Here is an 18,435-nt window from a genome sequence, read left to right as displayed (position 1 = left end):
TAAAAAAGTTATTAAGAATAGAAATGAATAGGAGTTTTTAATTTTTCATTGTCCTTTGAGTAAATATGTAACAAATATCTCTGAATATAGGTTGCGACAAACCTAATTATTATCTGAAGTTTCTTCTTTCAGCCTTTAAAGTTCAAAGTTAGTTTGGATGGAAAAAATGTATGGTGTGGTCTTGGGTTTATCCAAGAGTTAATACTCCAAATTATCCCTTTCAAATTGTTGTTAGCTTGGTCCTAATTCTATTTCAATTAATACAATATTTATACTATACAGTATTAATATATTTTTAAGACATTTTAAAATAACAGATCCTGTATATATATTCTATTTCCATCAAACTTTAGATGACTTCAGATGTCCAAAACTTCAGATGACTCCAGATGTTCAACCTCTAGATACTTACCCTTATCGGACTCCCAAATCCAAGTTCATGTAACACAAATTTTCTGAACACGTTTAAGCCGGTTTTAGACATTTGGCTAATTGGTTTTCTTGTGCCCTTAATTGTCCAATAAACCTTAGATTTGATGCTGAAACTTTTTAATGAGCATTTGTCTTAAATGCAGTTAGATGATCTCTCAGTTGGGGTGGAGGCCTTCACTCCTATAGCACCAGCAGTTCCAATCATTGCCAATGTGATTATTTGTGAAAATCTTTTCGATGTTCTTACAATCTCAACACCGGTCGACTTCATTTCTCAGTCTATGACAAGTATCTAAGTGGACTAGAAAGGTAAGGTTTTCGATATGTTTCCTTCCACCACTTCTTCTGGTTTGGTCCAATTATTTGTTTCTACTGCAAGGTTTTACTGTTCAAATGAAAGTTCTCTTTGTATCTTATATTCCTTAAAGGTTTAAATAACTTAAAAACCTAGAGGGATATTATGAGGATATATAGCCAACCTAGAGGGACTACATTAGAAGTGTTTGTAAGTCTTGAACTGGTATTCTTTTAAAGTATAGTTTGCCTAGTAAAGCTTCAGGGACAACTGCTGAAAATTTTGCGAGAAAGGGAGTTGAAAATTGTATGCAATTTTTCAATTGTTCTAATGTGTAGTAATCATAACGATCGACTTGATGGTGTAAAATCAAGTCTAGTTCACACTAGATTTTTGGGGCTTGACTTCTGCTGGTAGTTGCAAAGTGGGGAAATTTGTTGATATATTTTTAGTCTCTAATCATGTTAGGTCAGAATTATGGACAGGCAGGAACATTATTTTTTATTATCAGATGACATCTCTTTAAGGTTAGAGGCTAAGAAATCTGAATTATTACCAATAAAGTATATCAATTGAACTTGAAGTTTTATGTCCATTTTAGTTTATCCTTGGTTAAAATAGTTTGCTTTAGTGCATGATAGTCAAGGTGGTGTGTTGTGTGTCCTTTCTCCATATATTTCATGGTTAATCCCTTTCTTATGGTTTTTTACTGAATAAAATGTCAAGATAATCTGTTGGCTTATCTTGACTTTTTGGTTACACATTACCTCAATATAATTGAAACTCGAATGTCAAGTTTGAGGGTTCTATAATACTCTTGATAATACTTGTTATGCTGTCTTTAGTATTTGATATTATATTAAGTAACAATAAACCTTAAAATTAATATCGACTGATAAAAGCATTAACATTCTGCTTTGCATTTAATCTTGATGCTAAAAAATTGAAACACATAGGTCTATGAATAATTCGGCCTCTGTTATACCAAGCTAAAATTTAACCAAAATCAATTGGCAGTGGCAAGTTATATGATATGCTAAGCTCTTCTCAGAAGTATAGTATAATTTGCTTACCCTGTACATATCTATTGATCTGATAAGAATCTAGTGTTCTATCAAAAGGGAATTGAGAAAATTAACATGAGATGGTAAAATTTGATCACTTCGAGGGGATCAAACAGTTGTCAAAAAGCTTTTTTTAGATATTTTATTGCTTGAGAAAATAACAATAGGGCATAACATATTTACAGAGTTTATAAATCCTTGGTGACCAAGAATTAGGGTTTTCATACAAGGAGATAGAAAATATTTAAGGAAATTAAATATTCTAATATAAATTCATAAGATTAATGAATCAATTATTTAAAATAGTGAATTCCTAAAATATCCCTTATTCCTTGCCTCTTCGAAACAGTCTTGTCCTCAAGGCTGAGCAGCCACAAACTCATGAAACTTCTTTTCCAACGACTTGTAGGATTCCCAAGTAACATCTTCAATTGGTAAATTATCACATTGAACAAGTACTTCAGTAGTAGAATATCTGTGGTGTTTCGCAATACGCCTATCCAATATGGCTTGAGGTGTGATTTGGATTTCACATGCAATAGCAATGTCTGGTAGATTGCATTACATTATCCTCTCATATTTGCTTCTTGAGAGTTTAGACACAAAACATGAAAGACCGGATGGACCCTAGAATTGATAGGCAAGTTTATCAGTATGCTAATGAGCCAATGCACTCCAACACCTTATATGGCCCATAGAACCGAGGAGATAACTTCATAGAAGATCGAACCTTTAAGGAAACTTGCTTATACAGCTGAAGGGAAAGATAAACCCAATCTGTTACTGCAAACTCTAGTTCAGTTTTGTGTTTATCTGCTTGTTGCTTCATTCGAGCCTGTGCAGCTACTAGATTATCTGTTAAAAGTTTGATCACCTTATCTCTATCACACATTTCCCTGTTCACTTGATTGACTTTAGAAGAACCCGACACATATTTAGCAATCATAGTAGGAAGTCGACTATAGACTGCTTCAAATAGAATCATCTCTACTGAAGAGTGATATGTAGCCATTATACCACCATTTTGCCCATAGTACCCACTTAACCCAATCTTTTGGCTTGTCACTTATGAAACATCGAATATAGTTCTCTAAGCACTGATTCACTAGTTCATTCTGCCCATCATTTTGTGGGTGATAAGCAATACTCATATTCAAATGAGTACCTTGTAATTGAAAAAGCTCCTTCCAAAAGGTACTTATAACGACCTTGTCTCTATCACTGACTATGGATTTCGGTATTTCATGCAATCGCACAATATTTTCAACAAAATACTAGCAACAGTTGCGTTAGTATAAGAATGTCAAATAGCACAAAAATAAGAATTATTTGTGAGATGATCCACAACCACAAAGATGGTGGTTTTTCCTTTGAGATATCGGAAGACCAACGAAATCCATAAATATATCAATTCACACCTCCTCATAAATCAGTATAGGATGGAGTAAATCAGGGGTACAATTATCTCACTTTTGTCATGTTGTCAAATATCACATTCAACAACAAATTGCTTAATGGTTTCTTCATACCCCTACAGTAAAAAATAGTAAATCCTTGGTGACCAAGAATTAGGGTTCTCGCACAAGGAAATAGAAAACATTTAAGGAAATGAAATATTCTAATATAAATTCATCATATTGAGGAATCAATTATTTAAAATAGTAAATCCTTAAATCAAGGATCCTATCATGACCTTTTTTTTATTTAATTGCTCACTACACCTCTCTTCAGTTTGTTGTTTTGAGTTTGTCCGTAGAAGTTTTGTAGTAATCAGAGACTTAGTAATTTGTGTTAGTATCTCTCTACTTAGTAGGTTTGCATGTCTAAATATGGTATTCTAAAATATATTCTACAGTGGGATAAAAAGGATGAAGAGCCAAACAGAGTCCTCTCTTCTGTCTGTTGTTCGAGCATCAAGAGGAGAAAAGATACTTTAGGTGGATGGGACAGACACTACTCAGCCAGTTCTCGAACATGTTGGAGTATCAACATGGCTAGGTAAGTTGATCGGATAGCAAACATTGTATGTAATACAATTTTATTTCTTTTTTCCTTGATGATAGTCATTTCTACAATAATATTCTTTCTTTTCCCCTATTTATTGATCCCCTCACTTCATTTTTAGCAAATAGCCTGCTCTGAGGTTGTTCTTGCTTGTTTGTAGGTCGATTGGTACTGACTAATCATGCATTGTACTTTGAAGGCTATTGGTTATTCGGTGGGAACTTTTCCGTCAGAGTATTTAGGTTTACCTCTTGGGACTAAGAGAAACTCGGTGGCTTTGTGAGAGCCGATTGTTCAAAGATTTTATAATAAGCTGGCTGGTTGGAAGACTTCGTCTCTATCCTTAGCCGGAAGGGTGTTATTGGTGAAATCAGTGTTGTGTGATCTTCCCATCTACTTTCTTTCTATCTTTTGTTTATATGTATGCGTTTTGAATAAGTTAAATTCTATAATGGCACCTTTTCTTTGGGGGTTCAACATATAAAAGGAATATCCATTGGGTTATATGGGTTTCGGTGTATAGGCCTAATAACTTGAGTGGTTTAGGTATTCCAAACCTGGACTTTTTGAATAGGGCTCTTTTGGGAAAATGGTTGTGGAAATTTATCTGTGAAAAAGAATCTTGGTGACAAAAGGTTGTATGTTGTGTTCATAATTTGGATCCGAACGCAAGCATGGTAGATAATTCAAGTTCCTCTCGTGTTTCGTGGATTTAGAGAGGGGTGGTAAAAAAATTTTATTCAAGCGATGATTTTGGAGAATGCCTCAGAAATATTATGTGTTTAAGAATTGGTAATGGCGAGTCTGTGGTCTTTTAGCAAGACATTTGGTTGGATTCTATACCTTTAAAAGATTGATTTTCGAAGTTATTTGCTCTCTCGGTTAAAAAAGGGGGAAAAGTTGTTGATTTTAGGATCTATGTTTCATTAGGATATGTGTGGGATTTACAAATGAGAAGGAACCTAGCTGATTGGGAGGTAGATCAATGTATTTTACTTAATTCTATGCTGAATAACTCTTTATTGTCAGCTTCGGCGAAAGACTGTTGGGTTTGGACAGGGAATGGGAAGGGTTGTTTTTCAGTTAAATCTTGTATTAGGAAATATTTTGAGATGGTGGATACTAATGTTATTTTGGATAGACATGTTTGGTAAGGGGTAGCCCCACCCCGAGTAGAAACTTTCGTTTGGCAGGTTGTCCATCAAAGATTAGCGGTTAAAGAGGAGTTGCATGGATCATGGATACTCTTTGTCCGTTGTGTGACAAGTTTTCGGAGTCTGTTTCTCATCTATTTTTGTATTGTGAGGTGGTTTGGGGTTTATGGTCTAGATTCTTGCATTTTTGGAATGTTTCCTTTGTCGTTCCGGAGAGTCTGACTGCTTTGATATCTGTTTGGATTGATCTTGTTCCACGCTCCACTATTTGGACATTCATTCTAGGGGCAGAAATGTGGTCGGTTCGGAAGTGTAGGAATGAGATTATTTTTTAGGAAGCTAAGTTGGATGCAACACTACTGTTTTTCCTTGTTAGATATAGGAACACAGCTTGGTTTGTATATAGATTTCCGGATGTGAAAATTCCTTTTGATTCTCTTGTGGGAGATCCAAAAGTTACAGATTTTGAGGTGAGTTCTAAGAAATCTAGTTCTTCCTTGTCGCATTGGGTTCCTCCTCCTTCGGGTTTTGTCAAACTAAATGTGGATGGTGACATGGTAAAAGGATGGTCAAGAGGAGGCATTGGTGGTTTACTCAGGGACAATGATGGTGTGATATTTGGTTCATTCTCAGAGAGTGTCGGTCCTGATCCTCCTATCATTGCTGAATTATTGGCAATTAAAAGAGGTTTGTTTCTATTTGTAGTGTCTGGTTTTGATTCAAATGGAGGGCTCATTCTTGAATCAGATTGTTCTACTGCTCTGCAGTGGATCAAAAATCTGGGTCGTTGCACCCCGTTGTTCGAGTCAATGGTGAAAGATATTGCTTCTCTTGTGGTAGAACAGGATGTTATCGTTAGGCATATTTTGAGATCTGTCAATTGGGAGGCAAATGGGTTGGCTAAAGATGGAATTGGATGATTTCTGTGTTGTGGTTCTGGGTGATTATGTTATGTTTTGAGTTGTATGTTGCGGGTAGTGTGTGTATGGAACAAGTTTTGTAAAAAGTGTTCTATTAATAAATTTTTGAGTCACTCTTTTCTTCCTTCCTATATCCTTCATGTTACTATTTTAGCATGAAGATTATGAGGGGGTTTTTAACTAGACATCCCATATTTTATCAAAAAAAAAGTTGTATTTTATGATAAGCCTAAAAGATATGATTTGTCAGATGATCTAAAACAAATTGTTAAACCTGAGTTGAGTTGACTGGACCATGGGGTACTCGACTTTTTGACAAGGCAGTGTTGTACAAATCAATTTCCTTGTAAGGCATGGTGTAGATTTATTTCATTTTTTTCTCCTTGTAACCGTCTGTCCAATAGAATTCTGTGATATTTTGGTGTTAAATCAATCTTGAATTTTAAAACATATCTTGAATTTTAAATCTTAACATAATGCTTTTTTGAGTATATACACTACAACAAAATTGTTCTGTAGCGGCGCTTTTAGCGGCGTTTAGAAAGTAAACGCCACAAAATTTAAACATATAGCGGCGTTTCTTAAACAAACACCGCAATAGAGTAGTAATTTAGCGGCGTTTTTATATAAAAGCAGCAATAGGTACATATGTAATGGCGTTTTTTCAAAGAACGCCACAAAAGAGTAGTACTTTAGTGTCGTTTTCATACAAACGTCGTAATAGGTCCATCTATAGTGGCGTTTTTTCGACGAACGCCACAATAAATTAGTACTTTAGCGGCATTTTTATAAAAAACATCATAATAGGGTTCACCTATAGTAGCGTTTTTCCAATAAACGCCGCAAAAAATTAGAATTGTAGCGGTGTTTTTACATAAACGCCGTAAAAAACATGTACTTTAACGGCGTTTTCTAGAAAACGCCGCTATAAAATGATAAATGATGGCATTTTTGTCAACAAACGCCGCAATATTTGATAATTTTAATTGTTCAAATCCCATTCTCCTTTTCCATATGTTCCCACGATCCCCTTTTTCCTCTTGCCCATCTCTACCGAACATAGTTTCTTTTTCACTTATGAAAGCCTTTTTTTTCTCGCCATTACATCTATTTTTTCAAATCCCTTTCCCCTTTTTCATCTTTTCCATCCACGCAAAACTGGTGCTGCTCGTCGCCGCGAGAGTCATGGAGGTCTGAGAGGAATGGGGCGAGAGAGGGTAAATCCAAGAAGGTGAAAAATGGCGCTATTGATTATTCGCGGTTGATCCAAGGTTAAGATAGTATGGTATGAAGTCTTTACAGTCTCTTTTCTGTTAATGTCTTAGCTACTTCTTGTGGTTCATTACATTTCCCATTACTGTTGTTTTTTTTTCTCTAAAGAATCAATGTCCCAAACTGATTATTCTTTGCTTTATCAAATAGTATTATCTGTTAAATTTAGCAAGATGTTTATAATTTAGTGTATGATAAGAAAGTATAACCAGAAAAGATTTGGGATTTTATTTTGGAAGTTATTAGCGTGTACGAGATTTTGGGATTTTGAGATTCTACTGACTTCTAAGTATCCTTATCTTACCTTAGATTTCCCCTTCTTCGTAGTCATTGCAACTTAGTGATTATACATTTGATATATATCCCATGTTTCCATGTTGTTTGCATTTATGCATCTGATTCATCTTTTTGAAAATTTATAATTGATTCTTGAATTTTTAGTTTAATGCTTTTGTATTTGATGTTTACTTAGATGTATCCTGCAATTTTGTTTTCAGGCATAAGCATTTTTGTGTTTTGCATTATGTTTTCTGTTTCGCTAATTTCTTTCCCATGTTAAATTTTGATTTTTGAGAATTCGAAATTGGAATTTTGAAATGGGTTATGTCTGGCTAACAAGAAAATGGAGGAAGAAGTTACAAAATTGGAATCTAAACACAAGCTTTGTTTAAAAGTTGGTTTTTGACCTCTAATGTTTTCATGGAATCAAAAGCCACCATTTTTTCGACTTCTTCTGAGAAAACCCATCCCTCAAAACCTTCAAGACAACATATATTTTCTTTCCTTTTTAAACGAAGGAGAGGAAGAAGAAGAAAGTTGGTGGTGCTCCAACTCTGTATGTTTTATCTTAGTTGTAAACCTCGACTCTGTACCAACCATTTTCCTCCATTTATAAACGATTAAGGTATATTTTCTTCATATGAGATATTATTACAGATAAAATTTACTACAAAATGAAAATGTTCTTATATCATGTAATATGATTTTGTTGTTTGTAACAACATAAACTGGAGGGAAGTCGTGGGATCAAAGTCCTGCAGTTCATGTCGATAACTAAATCGAGGTAGCCTGATTTTTCTTATTTTGCGGCTTCACTGTTAATATTTGGGTGTGTCTAGGATTTACTTTTGAAATCACCGTTAACATAGAGCTACTTTTAAAAATGGATCGGGAAAAATTGGTTTATGTGCAAAGATGAAAACAAAGGAACAATGGATGTGTTTTGATAGAGATGATTGATTCTGGTCCCTCAATAAAAACCCGTTGGTAAGGCTAATCACGTCTCTTCCCATTTCCATCAATGTCATTTTTTTCCAGTTATCTTTAGAATTATGGTTTTGTTGTCTATAACTATATTGAATGTATCAGTGGTTTGCTGCCCTCTTTTCAGTTCCTTAGTTCATGTATTTATTCATATGGTTATTTAATTGTGTTGAGTTAATCGAATGATGAAATTGGCCAAGAGGGGGGTGAATTGGCAATAAAAAATTTTGTGGAAGCTTTTGCAGAAAATTGAAAGTAATTGCACAGCGATTTACAGTGGTTCGACTTTCTCAAACAAAGTCTATGTCCACTACCTTAGCTATCCACACTAAGGATTTTCCAACAAATTCACTAATTTGTTCTTTCTTTTGAGGCCAAAGAGATAACCTTACAATTCCCTCAAGAGTATACCCCAACTCTTGAGAACACTCTTTTCTCAAAGAGAAGATTACAAATTTGCAAACTTACAAGAAAACCTCACAAGGTAAGATGTTTGCACAATTCTAGAACAAAGAAAAGAACACTCAAAGATGAATACAATTGAGCACAAAAAGTGTTCTTGAAAGCAAAATGAATATTGAATGAAAATAGGCTTGAAATGCTCAAACTTGAGGTTTGATGCTTTCTCTTTGATTCTCTCTTGATTCTAGTTGCTTGATGTTTCTTGTTGTTGATCAATGGCTTCTAAGCTTGCTTAAATACACCTTGGATCACTTCTGAATGTTGGGGATGATTAGAGAAGATATTATAGCCGTTTTAGTGTGAAAACATTTAATAAAACAGCTTGGAGTGTGGGGGGAATCGGTTCCCCCTTGAAGGGAATCGGTTCCTAAGTGTAAAATTCAAATATTTCGACCGTTGTACAAGGGGGGAATCGGTACCCCCTTGGGGGGGATCGGTTCCCTCCGAGCATACTGGAATTCTCGGAACAAAAATGTTTAGGGGGGAATCGGTTCCTCCTATGGGGGAATCGGTTCCCTCCGAGCATTCTGGAAATCTCGGAGCCAAACCATTCAGGGGGGAATCGGTTCCTCCTATGGGGGGGAATCGGTTCCCTCTGAGCAATCTGGAATTTTTGACTTTGAATTGGTTCGAAATACTTTGTAAAATTATTTTGAAATTGTTTTATGATTAAAACTTAATTTTACACTTAAGTAAGGATTAAAAATGATTTTTGAAATATTTGGAGTAATGTTTTGATATTCGAATAGTTATATCGAATATACTTAGAAAATCATTTGGAAAATCTTAAAATCCATTTAACTTAATTTGTTATATCGAAATATCAAAATGTTTCAACAATCTCCCCCTTTTTGATATAACAAAACATTTTACTAATTTTAAGATTTTTGAAATCAAGTTTTGAAATTACTCCCCCTTACTTTAACACTTCTTCAATTTATCATGTAAAACATTTAACACTTATTCTTCTCCCCCTTTTTGTTAAATCAAAAAGACATTGTAAAACAAGGTTTTAAAATCATTTAGCCAATTGATTTATTAATTATAAGCTTAAGCTGCTAAGATCACAATCAAAAGAGAGGTTAGCCATTAGTTTCATAAATCAATATTCATAAATAATGTGATATGGAAAAATTGGTCATATTGCTAATGATGATGCAAAAATGAATAAAACATATAAGTTCACACTATTCATAAATCCAAAATCCAACAATCCACAAAATCAAACAATCCAAAATATCCAAAATGTTGAAACAATATTTTTTGTTCAAAGTCTTAAAACTAAACACATAATCAAACATCTGGATCGGTAGGAGGAAAACGGGCTCGCATAGCAGCCATTTCGTGAGTGAGTTCATTGATACGAGCCAAAATATTGGTAAAACCAATAACGATAATCTTTAGGACCCGGTTGATTGAAACAAGAATTTTGGATAGTCAAGTTAGGATCAAGATTTGGAATAGGATTTTGAGGAATAGGAGGAGGATTTGGTTGACGACTAGAACGACTAGATGAAGACCTAGGACGTTTAGGATTTGACATGGTGAAGGAAATCGGAATAGATAGAATAACCTGCAATTTTAAAACAAATGTACGCAATTTAATTAATCCCAAAACTCAATTGAGTCCTCAATATTTCAAGGTTCTCTAAATCAATCCTAATGGGCAAAGTTTTTGAGAAACTTTTGAAAAATATGGTTTTGAGAAACAATATATGTATAGTTTTCATAACAACATAATTTAATCAAAACACAATAATTTGAAAAAACAAATTTTTTTTATTAATTTCGAAAATTTAAAAGTTTTTGAAAATTCTTGTGTTTTTGATGAAATTAGTTGTAACATCTAGTTTCTATTCACTAAACAATCAATGCCCGATCACTAATTCAACCTAGAACTAATTAAAACTAATCCTATGTTCAAAAACAATGAAATAGAGAGTTTAGAAAAATTACCTTGAAAGATGAAGATTGAGGGGATTTAGATGTTGTTTGCACGATCTTAATGATTCCAACAGGTTTAGAAGATGATATTTGATTCGAATTCCGATTAATATCGTTGATTTGAGACAAAAATGGAGATTTGGGTTATCTAGAGGAGAGGAACGGCGGAAGAAGAGAGTAAATGAGGGTTTTTGCGTTTTTGGGTGTTCTGCCCGATTTTAACAGAACCCCAGGGGGTATCGATTCCCCTGTGGGGGGAATCGGTTCCCATTCAAAGGGGGAATCGGTTCCCTCAGGGGGGGATCGATTCCCTCTGCACCAAAATGCTAAAATCCAATTTTTAAGCACAAAATGCTAAATTAATCTTTTCTAGTGGTATTGGCAACTCATATATCAAAAATTAATTATGTTCAAACAATTAAATTAATCTTTAATCGATTTTTGAACATAAAATTAATTTTCACTAAGAATCACAAACTCCCCCTAACTAATAGCAAGAATGCAATCAAAAATTATTATTATAAGTATTTTTCAAGATTTATTAAAAGTGCTAAAATTATTTTAAACACTAAGTGAAGATAGGTTGGTCAAACCTAATTCTCTCCTAAGTGTCCAAATCTTTCCTTGTCTAAGGGTTTTGTAAAGATATCCGCTAATTGGTGCAAAGTATCAACAAATTCTAGAACTACATCTTCCTTAGTGACATGGTCTCTAATGAAGTGATGTCTTATTTCAATGTGCTTAGTTCTAGAGTGTTGGATGGGATTTTTAGTGAGACAAATAGCACTAGTATTGTCACACTTGATAGGAATGGTACCTACTTCAATTCCATAATCAAAAAGTTGTGTTTCATCCATAAAACTTGTGCACAGCAACTACCAGCTGAAATGTATTCTGCTTCAGTGGTAGATAATGCAACACAATTTTGTTTCTTTGAAAACCAAGAAATCAGCATATTTCCAAGGAATTGGCAAGTACCGGAGGTGCTTTTCCTATCTAATTTGCATCCTCCATAATCCGCATCAGAAAAAGCATGCAAGCTAAAGCTAGAGTCTCTAGGATACCAAAGTCCTAAACTAGGAGTGTCCTTAAGGTATCTAAAGATTCTCTTAACAGCTAGTAAATGTGATTCCTTAGGACATGATTGAAATCTAGCACATAAGCAAACACTAAACATAATGTCCGGTCTAATTGCAGTTAGATAAAGCAAAGAGCCAATCATTGACCTATATAATTTAACATCTACACATTTACCTCCTTCATCTAAGTCAAGCTTTGTTGAAGAGCTCATTGGAGTGTTATGAGGTTTCCCATTTTCCAGTCCAAACTTCTTGAGCATATCTTTGACGTACTTAGCTTGATTAATGAAGATGCCATCTTTTCTTTGCTTGATTTGGAGTCCCAAGAAAAATGAGAGCTCCCCATCATGCTCATCTCAAACTCACTTTGCATTAGCTTAGAAAATTCTTGACAAAGAACATCATTAGTAGAACCAAATATTATATCATCAACATAAATTTGAACTACTAATAAATCTTTACATTTTCTTTTTAAAAACAATGTAGTGTCAACCTTTCCTTTTAAAAAACCTTTTTCAATTAAAAAATTTGACAATCTTTCATACCAAGCTCTAGGAGCTTGTTTTAAACCATAAAGAGCTTTTGTCAATTTTAAAACATGATCCGGAAAATTTGAATCTTCAAACATGGAGGTTGTTCCACGTACACTTCTTCTTTATAAAACCATTTAAAAATGCACTTTTAACATCCATTTGATATAATTTAAATTCATTGAAACATGCAAATGCTAATAACATTCTAATTGCTTCCATCCTAGCTACGGGAGCGTATGTTTCATCATAGTCTATGCCTTCTTCTTGAGTATAGCCTTGAGCAACAAGTCTAGCCTTGTTCCTCACTATATTACCACTTTCATCAAGTTTATTTCTAAAAACCCATCTAGTACCTACAGTAGATTTATTACTAGGCCTTTCAACTAATGTCCATACTTTACTTCTCTCAAATTGATTTAATTCTTCTTGCATAGCCATAATCCAATGTTCATCTTTTAATGCTTCTTTGATGTTCTTAGGCTCTATGCATGCAACATAATTACAGATATTTCTAAGAGAAGATCGAGTAGTTACCCCTTTTGATGGATCACCTATAATTTCACCATCCTTGACATAGTTGTACTCTCTTGGAAAAGATACTTCCCTTTCTTCAATGGTTGGATTCTCGAGGGGATCATGAGTTTCCTCATCTTTTGTTTCTTCCTTTGATGATGATTCTCCAATGTCATGTCTAACGTCATTTGCTTGTACAATACCTACATCATCATTAACATAAAAATCCTTCCTCGGAAGGGGATTATCATCGAAAACAACATGTATAGACTCTTCTACAACTAAAGTTCTTTTATTAAATACACGATAAGCTTTAGAATTTAAGGAATAACCCAGAAAAATTCCTTCATCACTTTTAGCATCAAATTTACCAAGATTTTCTTTACCGTTGTTTAAAACAAAACATTTACATCCAAAAGGATGAAAATAGCTAATGTTAGGTTTTTTATTTTTGAGAATTTCATATGGAGTTTTCTTTAAAATTGGCCTAATCATTACTCGATTTACAACATAACAAGCGGTATTTGTGGCTTCCGCCCAAAAATATTTTGGCAAATTATTTTCACAAAGCATGGTTCTAGCCATTTCTTCTAAAGTTCGATTTTTCCTCTCAACAACTCCATTTTGTTGAGGGGTTCTAGGTGCTGAAAAATTGTGGCTAATACCATTAGAATTACAAAACTCAATAAATCCAAGATTTTCAAATTCAGTTCCATGATCACTTCTAACACTAGTGATAGAGTAACCTTTTTCATTTTGGATTATTTTTGAAAATGTGATGAAATTTTCTAATGCTTCATCTTTAGTACTTAAGAATAGAACCCAAGTGTATCTAGAATAGTCATCTACCAAGACAAATGCATATTGTTTTCCTCCCAAGCTAGTAGTTCTAGTTGGCCTAAAAAGATCTAAATGGATCAATTGTAATACTCTACTAGTTGATACATCATTAATAGATTTAAAAGAAACTCGTTTTTGTTTTCCTTTAGCACAAGCATCACAGATTTTATCATTATCAAATTTAAGCTTAGGCAACCCTCTTACTAAGTCTCCTTGAATTAACCGTTGCAAAACACTCATACTAGCATGATCTAGTCTCCTATGCCATAACCAACTATCATGCTCATCCTTAGCAACTAGGCATAAATTAGTCATATCAATAGAATCTAAATGCACCACGTAAATGTTTCCTATTCTATGACCAACAAGCATAATCCGATTAGATGCAATGTCAATGACTTTACAACCATTAATTTCAAATAAGACATTGAATCCTTTATCGCATAATTGACTAATACTCAATAGATTATGCTTTAATCCATTCACATATAAAACATTTTTAATTTGTATAGAAGAGGTATTACCTATTGTACCAATACCTTCAATGTGACCTTTTGAATTATCACCAAAAGTCACTTCTCCTCCATTTTTGACGTTAAGCTCTATGAACCGGCTTTTGTCTCCGGTCATGTGTCTTGAGCATCCACTATCAAGGTACCATGAATTTGAATTTGTTTCCCGTGCCTTGTAGCAATGCTCCTTTCCCTACAAACATAGATTAATTTTTGATTTTGGTACCCAAATTCTTTTGGGTCCATATTCATTAGTTTCCAAAATCCTAGTTCCCTTAGGTATCCATTTGTGTAGGATATCTTTATCTTTAGTAGTAATGAGTCCTTTAGGAACCCATATACTTCTAAAGATTTTACCATTTAAGGTTCGTTGAGGATTTCTATGATTGTAGTTTCTAAAATCTTTTCTAACAAAGTTGGATTTTGAATTTTCTCCTTTTTCAAAACGTTTTGTTCCAACTTTATCAAAAGAAGTTTTAAGATCATCAATTTTCTTTTGATGATCATCATTGACCTTTGAAAGTAAATTTTGCAAATCTAAATTTTTCTTTTCAAACTCTTCTAGTTTGATTTGCAAATCTTTGATTTTACTTTCAAGATCATTGTTGGTTTTGGATATGAGTTTATTTTCATTTTTCAACTTTGAAACATCATTTTTATATTTTAAAAATAATTTCTCATAATCCGAAGCCAACCCATTATATTCCTCTAATAGCTCATCATAAGATAAATCATCAAAATCAGATGAGTTAGAGGTTACCTTAGAATCTTCCCCAAATGCCATCAAGCACAAGTTTGCTACTTCTTGTTCCTCTTCATCGGAACCTTCTTCATCGCTCCATGTAGCCACATGAGCCTTGTGCTTATTCTTTGATTGACCCTTCTTCTTCAATTGTGGGCAATCATATTTGACATGCCCTGGCTTTTGCATTCATAGCAAATGATCGGGTCCTTCTCTTTTGGTTCATCTTTGAGGCCTTCATTTCGTTTGAATTTTCTTCCTCGGTAAGGTCTCATCATTTTTCTGAACCGTTTGGCAAACAATGCCATTTCCTCGTCATCATCATCATCATTAGAATCACTCTCATCTTTTGTGGATTTGAGAGCAACTCCAATGTTTTTCTTCTTCTCATTCTCCTTTGGTGTCTATTCAACTTTATCAAGGTCCACCTCATCTTCAAGCATCATCTCATGAGTGAGGAGTGAACCGATAAGTTCTTCAAGAGTTAAGGACGATAGGTCCTTAGACTCGATGATTGCCATCTTCTTTGATTGCCATGATTTTGGGAGGGAGTAGACTAACTTCCTCACAAGCTTTTCATTTGAGATGATCTCTCCATATGATTTGAGACCATTGACAATCGTTGAAAATCTATCCGTCATAGCTTTGATGTCTTCATTTGGTTTCATCCTGAAATTTTCATAGCTATGCGTTAGAATACTAATTTTTGATTTCTTTACCTCATCGGTACCCTCATGTGTGACTTGAAGCTTGTCCCATATTTCTTTGGCGGTTGTACACGATGAAACTCTTCCGTATTCATCTGGTCCAAGAGCACAAAAGATAATATGGATGGCTTTGGAGTTGAGCTGGAACATTTTTGTATCTCCTTCACTCCACAACCTTGGATGAGTGATAGGCTTAATGTATCCTTCTTCTACGGCATTCCATGCTCCCATGTCACTTTCTTGAATGAAGTACATCATTCTATTCTTCCAATAGGCGTAGTTAGCTCCATTGAAGAAAGGAGGCTTGTTGACGGGCATCGAATCGAGACCGGAGTCGTAATTTGAAGTGGAGGCCATTGATGACTTGGTAATCGATGTAACTCTTCCCGGATCGACTCAAGAGGCGATTAAACCTTCAAATGAGTTAGGCTCTGATACCAATTGTTGAGTTAATCGAATGACGAAATTGGCCAAGAGGGGGGTGAATTGGCAATAAAAAATTTTGTGGAAGCTTTTGCAGAAAATTGAAAGTAATTGCACAGCGATTTACAGTGGTTCGACTTTCTCAAACAAAGTCTACGTCCATTACCTTAGCTATCCACACTAAGGATTTTCCAACAAATTCACTAATTTGTTCTTTCTTTTGAGGCCAAAGAGATAACCTTACAATTCCCTCAAGAGTATACACCAACTCTTGAGAACACTCTTTTCTCAAAGAGAAGATTACAAATTTGCAAACTTACAAGAAAACCTCACAAGGTAAGATGTTTGCACAATTCTAGAACAAAGAAAAGAACACTCAAAGATGAATACAATTGAGCACAAAAAGTGTTCTTGAAAGCAAAATGAATATTGAATGAAAATAGGCTTGAAATGCTCAAACTTGAGGTTTGATGCTTTCTCTTTGATTCTCTCTTGATTCTAGTTGCTTGATGTTTCTTGTTGTTGATCAATGGCTTCTAAGCTTGCTTAAATACACTTTGGATCACTTCTGAACGTTGGGGATGATTAGAGAAGATATTATAGCCGTTTTAGTGTGAAAACATTTAATAAAACAGATTGGAGTGTGGGGGGAATCGGTTCCCCCTTGAAGGGAATCGGTTCCTAAGTGTAAAATTCAAATATTTCGACCGTTGTACAAGGGGGGAATCGGTACCCCCTTGGGGGGTATTGGTTCCCTCCGAGCATACTGGAATTCTCGGAACAAAACTGTTTAGGGGGGAATCGGTTCCTCCTATGGGGGAATCGGTTCCCTCCGAGCATTCTGGAAATCTCGGAGCCAAACCATTCAGGGGGAATCGGTTCCTCCTATGGGGGGGAATCGGTTCCCTCTGAGCAATCTGGAATTTTTGACTTTGAATTGGTTCGAACTACTTTGTAAAATTATTTTGAAATTGTTTTATGATTAAAACTTAATTTTACACTTAAGTAAGGATTAAAAATGATTTTTGAAATATTTGGAGTAATGTTTTGATATTCGAATAGTTATATCGAATATACTTAGAAAATCATTTGGAAAATCTTAAAATCCATTTAACTTAATTTGTTATATCGAAATATCAAAATGTTTCAACAAATTGTAGTGAAGAAAATTCTATTTTACAGTTTGCCTTAATAATTTGTGGTTTGCTTTAGTTTAGTATTTTTGATTGAACATAACAGAGAAAACTGCTGAATTTCTTTATGTTCTTTGAGATTTTGATATACTCTTATTTTCATTTCGATGAAATCCTGAAATTCATTTATGCAACTTACTTTCCATTGATTGATACCATGGCTATATTTAGCAGCCTGCATAACTCCTTTAAAAAAAAAACTTACTCACATATGTTATTCAGATCCTGACACAGATATGATACTGGCTGATGGTATTACTCTTCTATGCAGTGACCTCCAAGTAGCCTTTCTTATCCTTTGAGATTTGTTGTCTGACATCTTTTTGACCCCTTTACTTTTCTATTATTTCATTGGTACATAAATTCATTTGCAATTCAAAATATGAAATAACTACTAGAATCATTCTTTTGACAGGTGGATCCCCAAGATATTGTTATGGTATGTCCACAACCCCAAGTACAACCTCTTATGATAAAAGTAATAGATTTTCACTATCTATATTCTCCTCTCTAGCTTACGTTTTGCTCAAGTTCAAAGTACAAACCAAACGTTTCAGAATCCTGCTGATGATGTTGATTGCTTTTATCATCCTTTCCTTGCACTGCATATGTGTGTTGACGACTATCTTTCCATTTTCTCATTGTGAATTCTATTAGTTTCAAGTTTTACATCTCACAACAATAATAGTCTTTAATAATGGTGATGTGACTTTTTCTAAACTATGTTTCAAGTAGCTGGTTGGAATTAAAATTTTGGACCCCCATTATTTTCAAGTAGCAATAGGACTTAAGAAGTTAATTACCTCTAATATAGTACTTTCAGTTTAATATGTATGCCTGTTTTCTGTTATCGACCGTTCATTGAGTCTATTACAATCATTCTCTTCATTGGTCTCAACAATCAATTTGTTAACTAAAGTTTAGTCTTGGATTATATTTATGTCCATCGGAGGCAATATTATTTAGGAATCTGAAGAATCAGAAAAAAATGGATGATATGAATGAGAAGGTTGCAAACTTTATAAGAATAATACATGCAAAAAATGTTGAACTGCTTACATTGTTATGTAATATGAATATTTG

At 34.3% G+C, this 18,435-nt stretch overlaps 1 protein-coding gene and 1 long non-coding RNA gene across 2 annotated transcripts; one reads left to right on the top strand and one right to left on the bottom strand.

Moving 5' to 3' along the window:
* Nucleotides 1-768: 768 nt before the first annotated feature.
* LOC120163031 lies at nucleotides 769-1,127 on the bottom strand. The gene is made up of 2 exons (XR_005519609.1): nucleotides 999-1,127; nucleotides 769-911 (listed from the first exon to the last, which is right to left on the bottom strand). It is a non-coding gene; the product is annotated as an uncharacterized LOC120163031 (long non-coding RNA).
* A 3,905-nt stretch (nucleotides 1,128-5,032) lies between these two features.
* Nucleotides 5,033-5,869, top strand: LOC120163149. Its single transcript, XM_039173144.1, has 2 exons — nucleotides 5,033-5,247; nucleotides 5,332-5,869. The coding sequence occupies exons 1-2, from the start codon at nucleotides 5,033-5,035 to the stop codon at nucleotides 5,867-5,869; spliced, it is 753 nt and encodes a 250-aa protein (XP_039029075.1).
* Nucleotides 5,870-18,435: the final 12,566 nt, after the last annotated feature.

The sequence above is a fragment of the Hibiscus syriacus genome, unplaced genomic scaffold, assembly GCF_006381635.1.
Source record: "Hibiscus syriacus cultivar Baekdansim isolate YM2019G1 unplaced genomic scaffold, ASM638163v2 tig00111427_pilon, whole genome shotgun sequence".
Taxonomy (NCBI): domain Eukaryota; kingdom Viridiplantae; phylum Streptophyta; class Magnoliopsida; order Malvales; family Malvaceae; genus Hibiscus; species Hibiscus syriacus.
The sequence above is the reverse complement of the archived record's forward strand: the minus strand, read 5'-3'. Positions and strand labels throughout refer to the sequence as shown.

Bases quoted from the DNA above. Each gene is read 5' to 3' on its own strand.
- LOC120163149 (XM_039173144.1), top strand. From the start codon at position 5,033: ATGGATACTCTTTGTCCGTTGTGTGACAAGTTTTCGGAGTCTGTTTCT. The intron at 5,248-5,331 runs GTCGGTTCGGAA...TGTTAGATATAG, and splicing joins ATTCTAGGGGCAGAAATGTG to GAACACAGCTTGGTTTGTAT.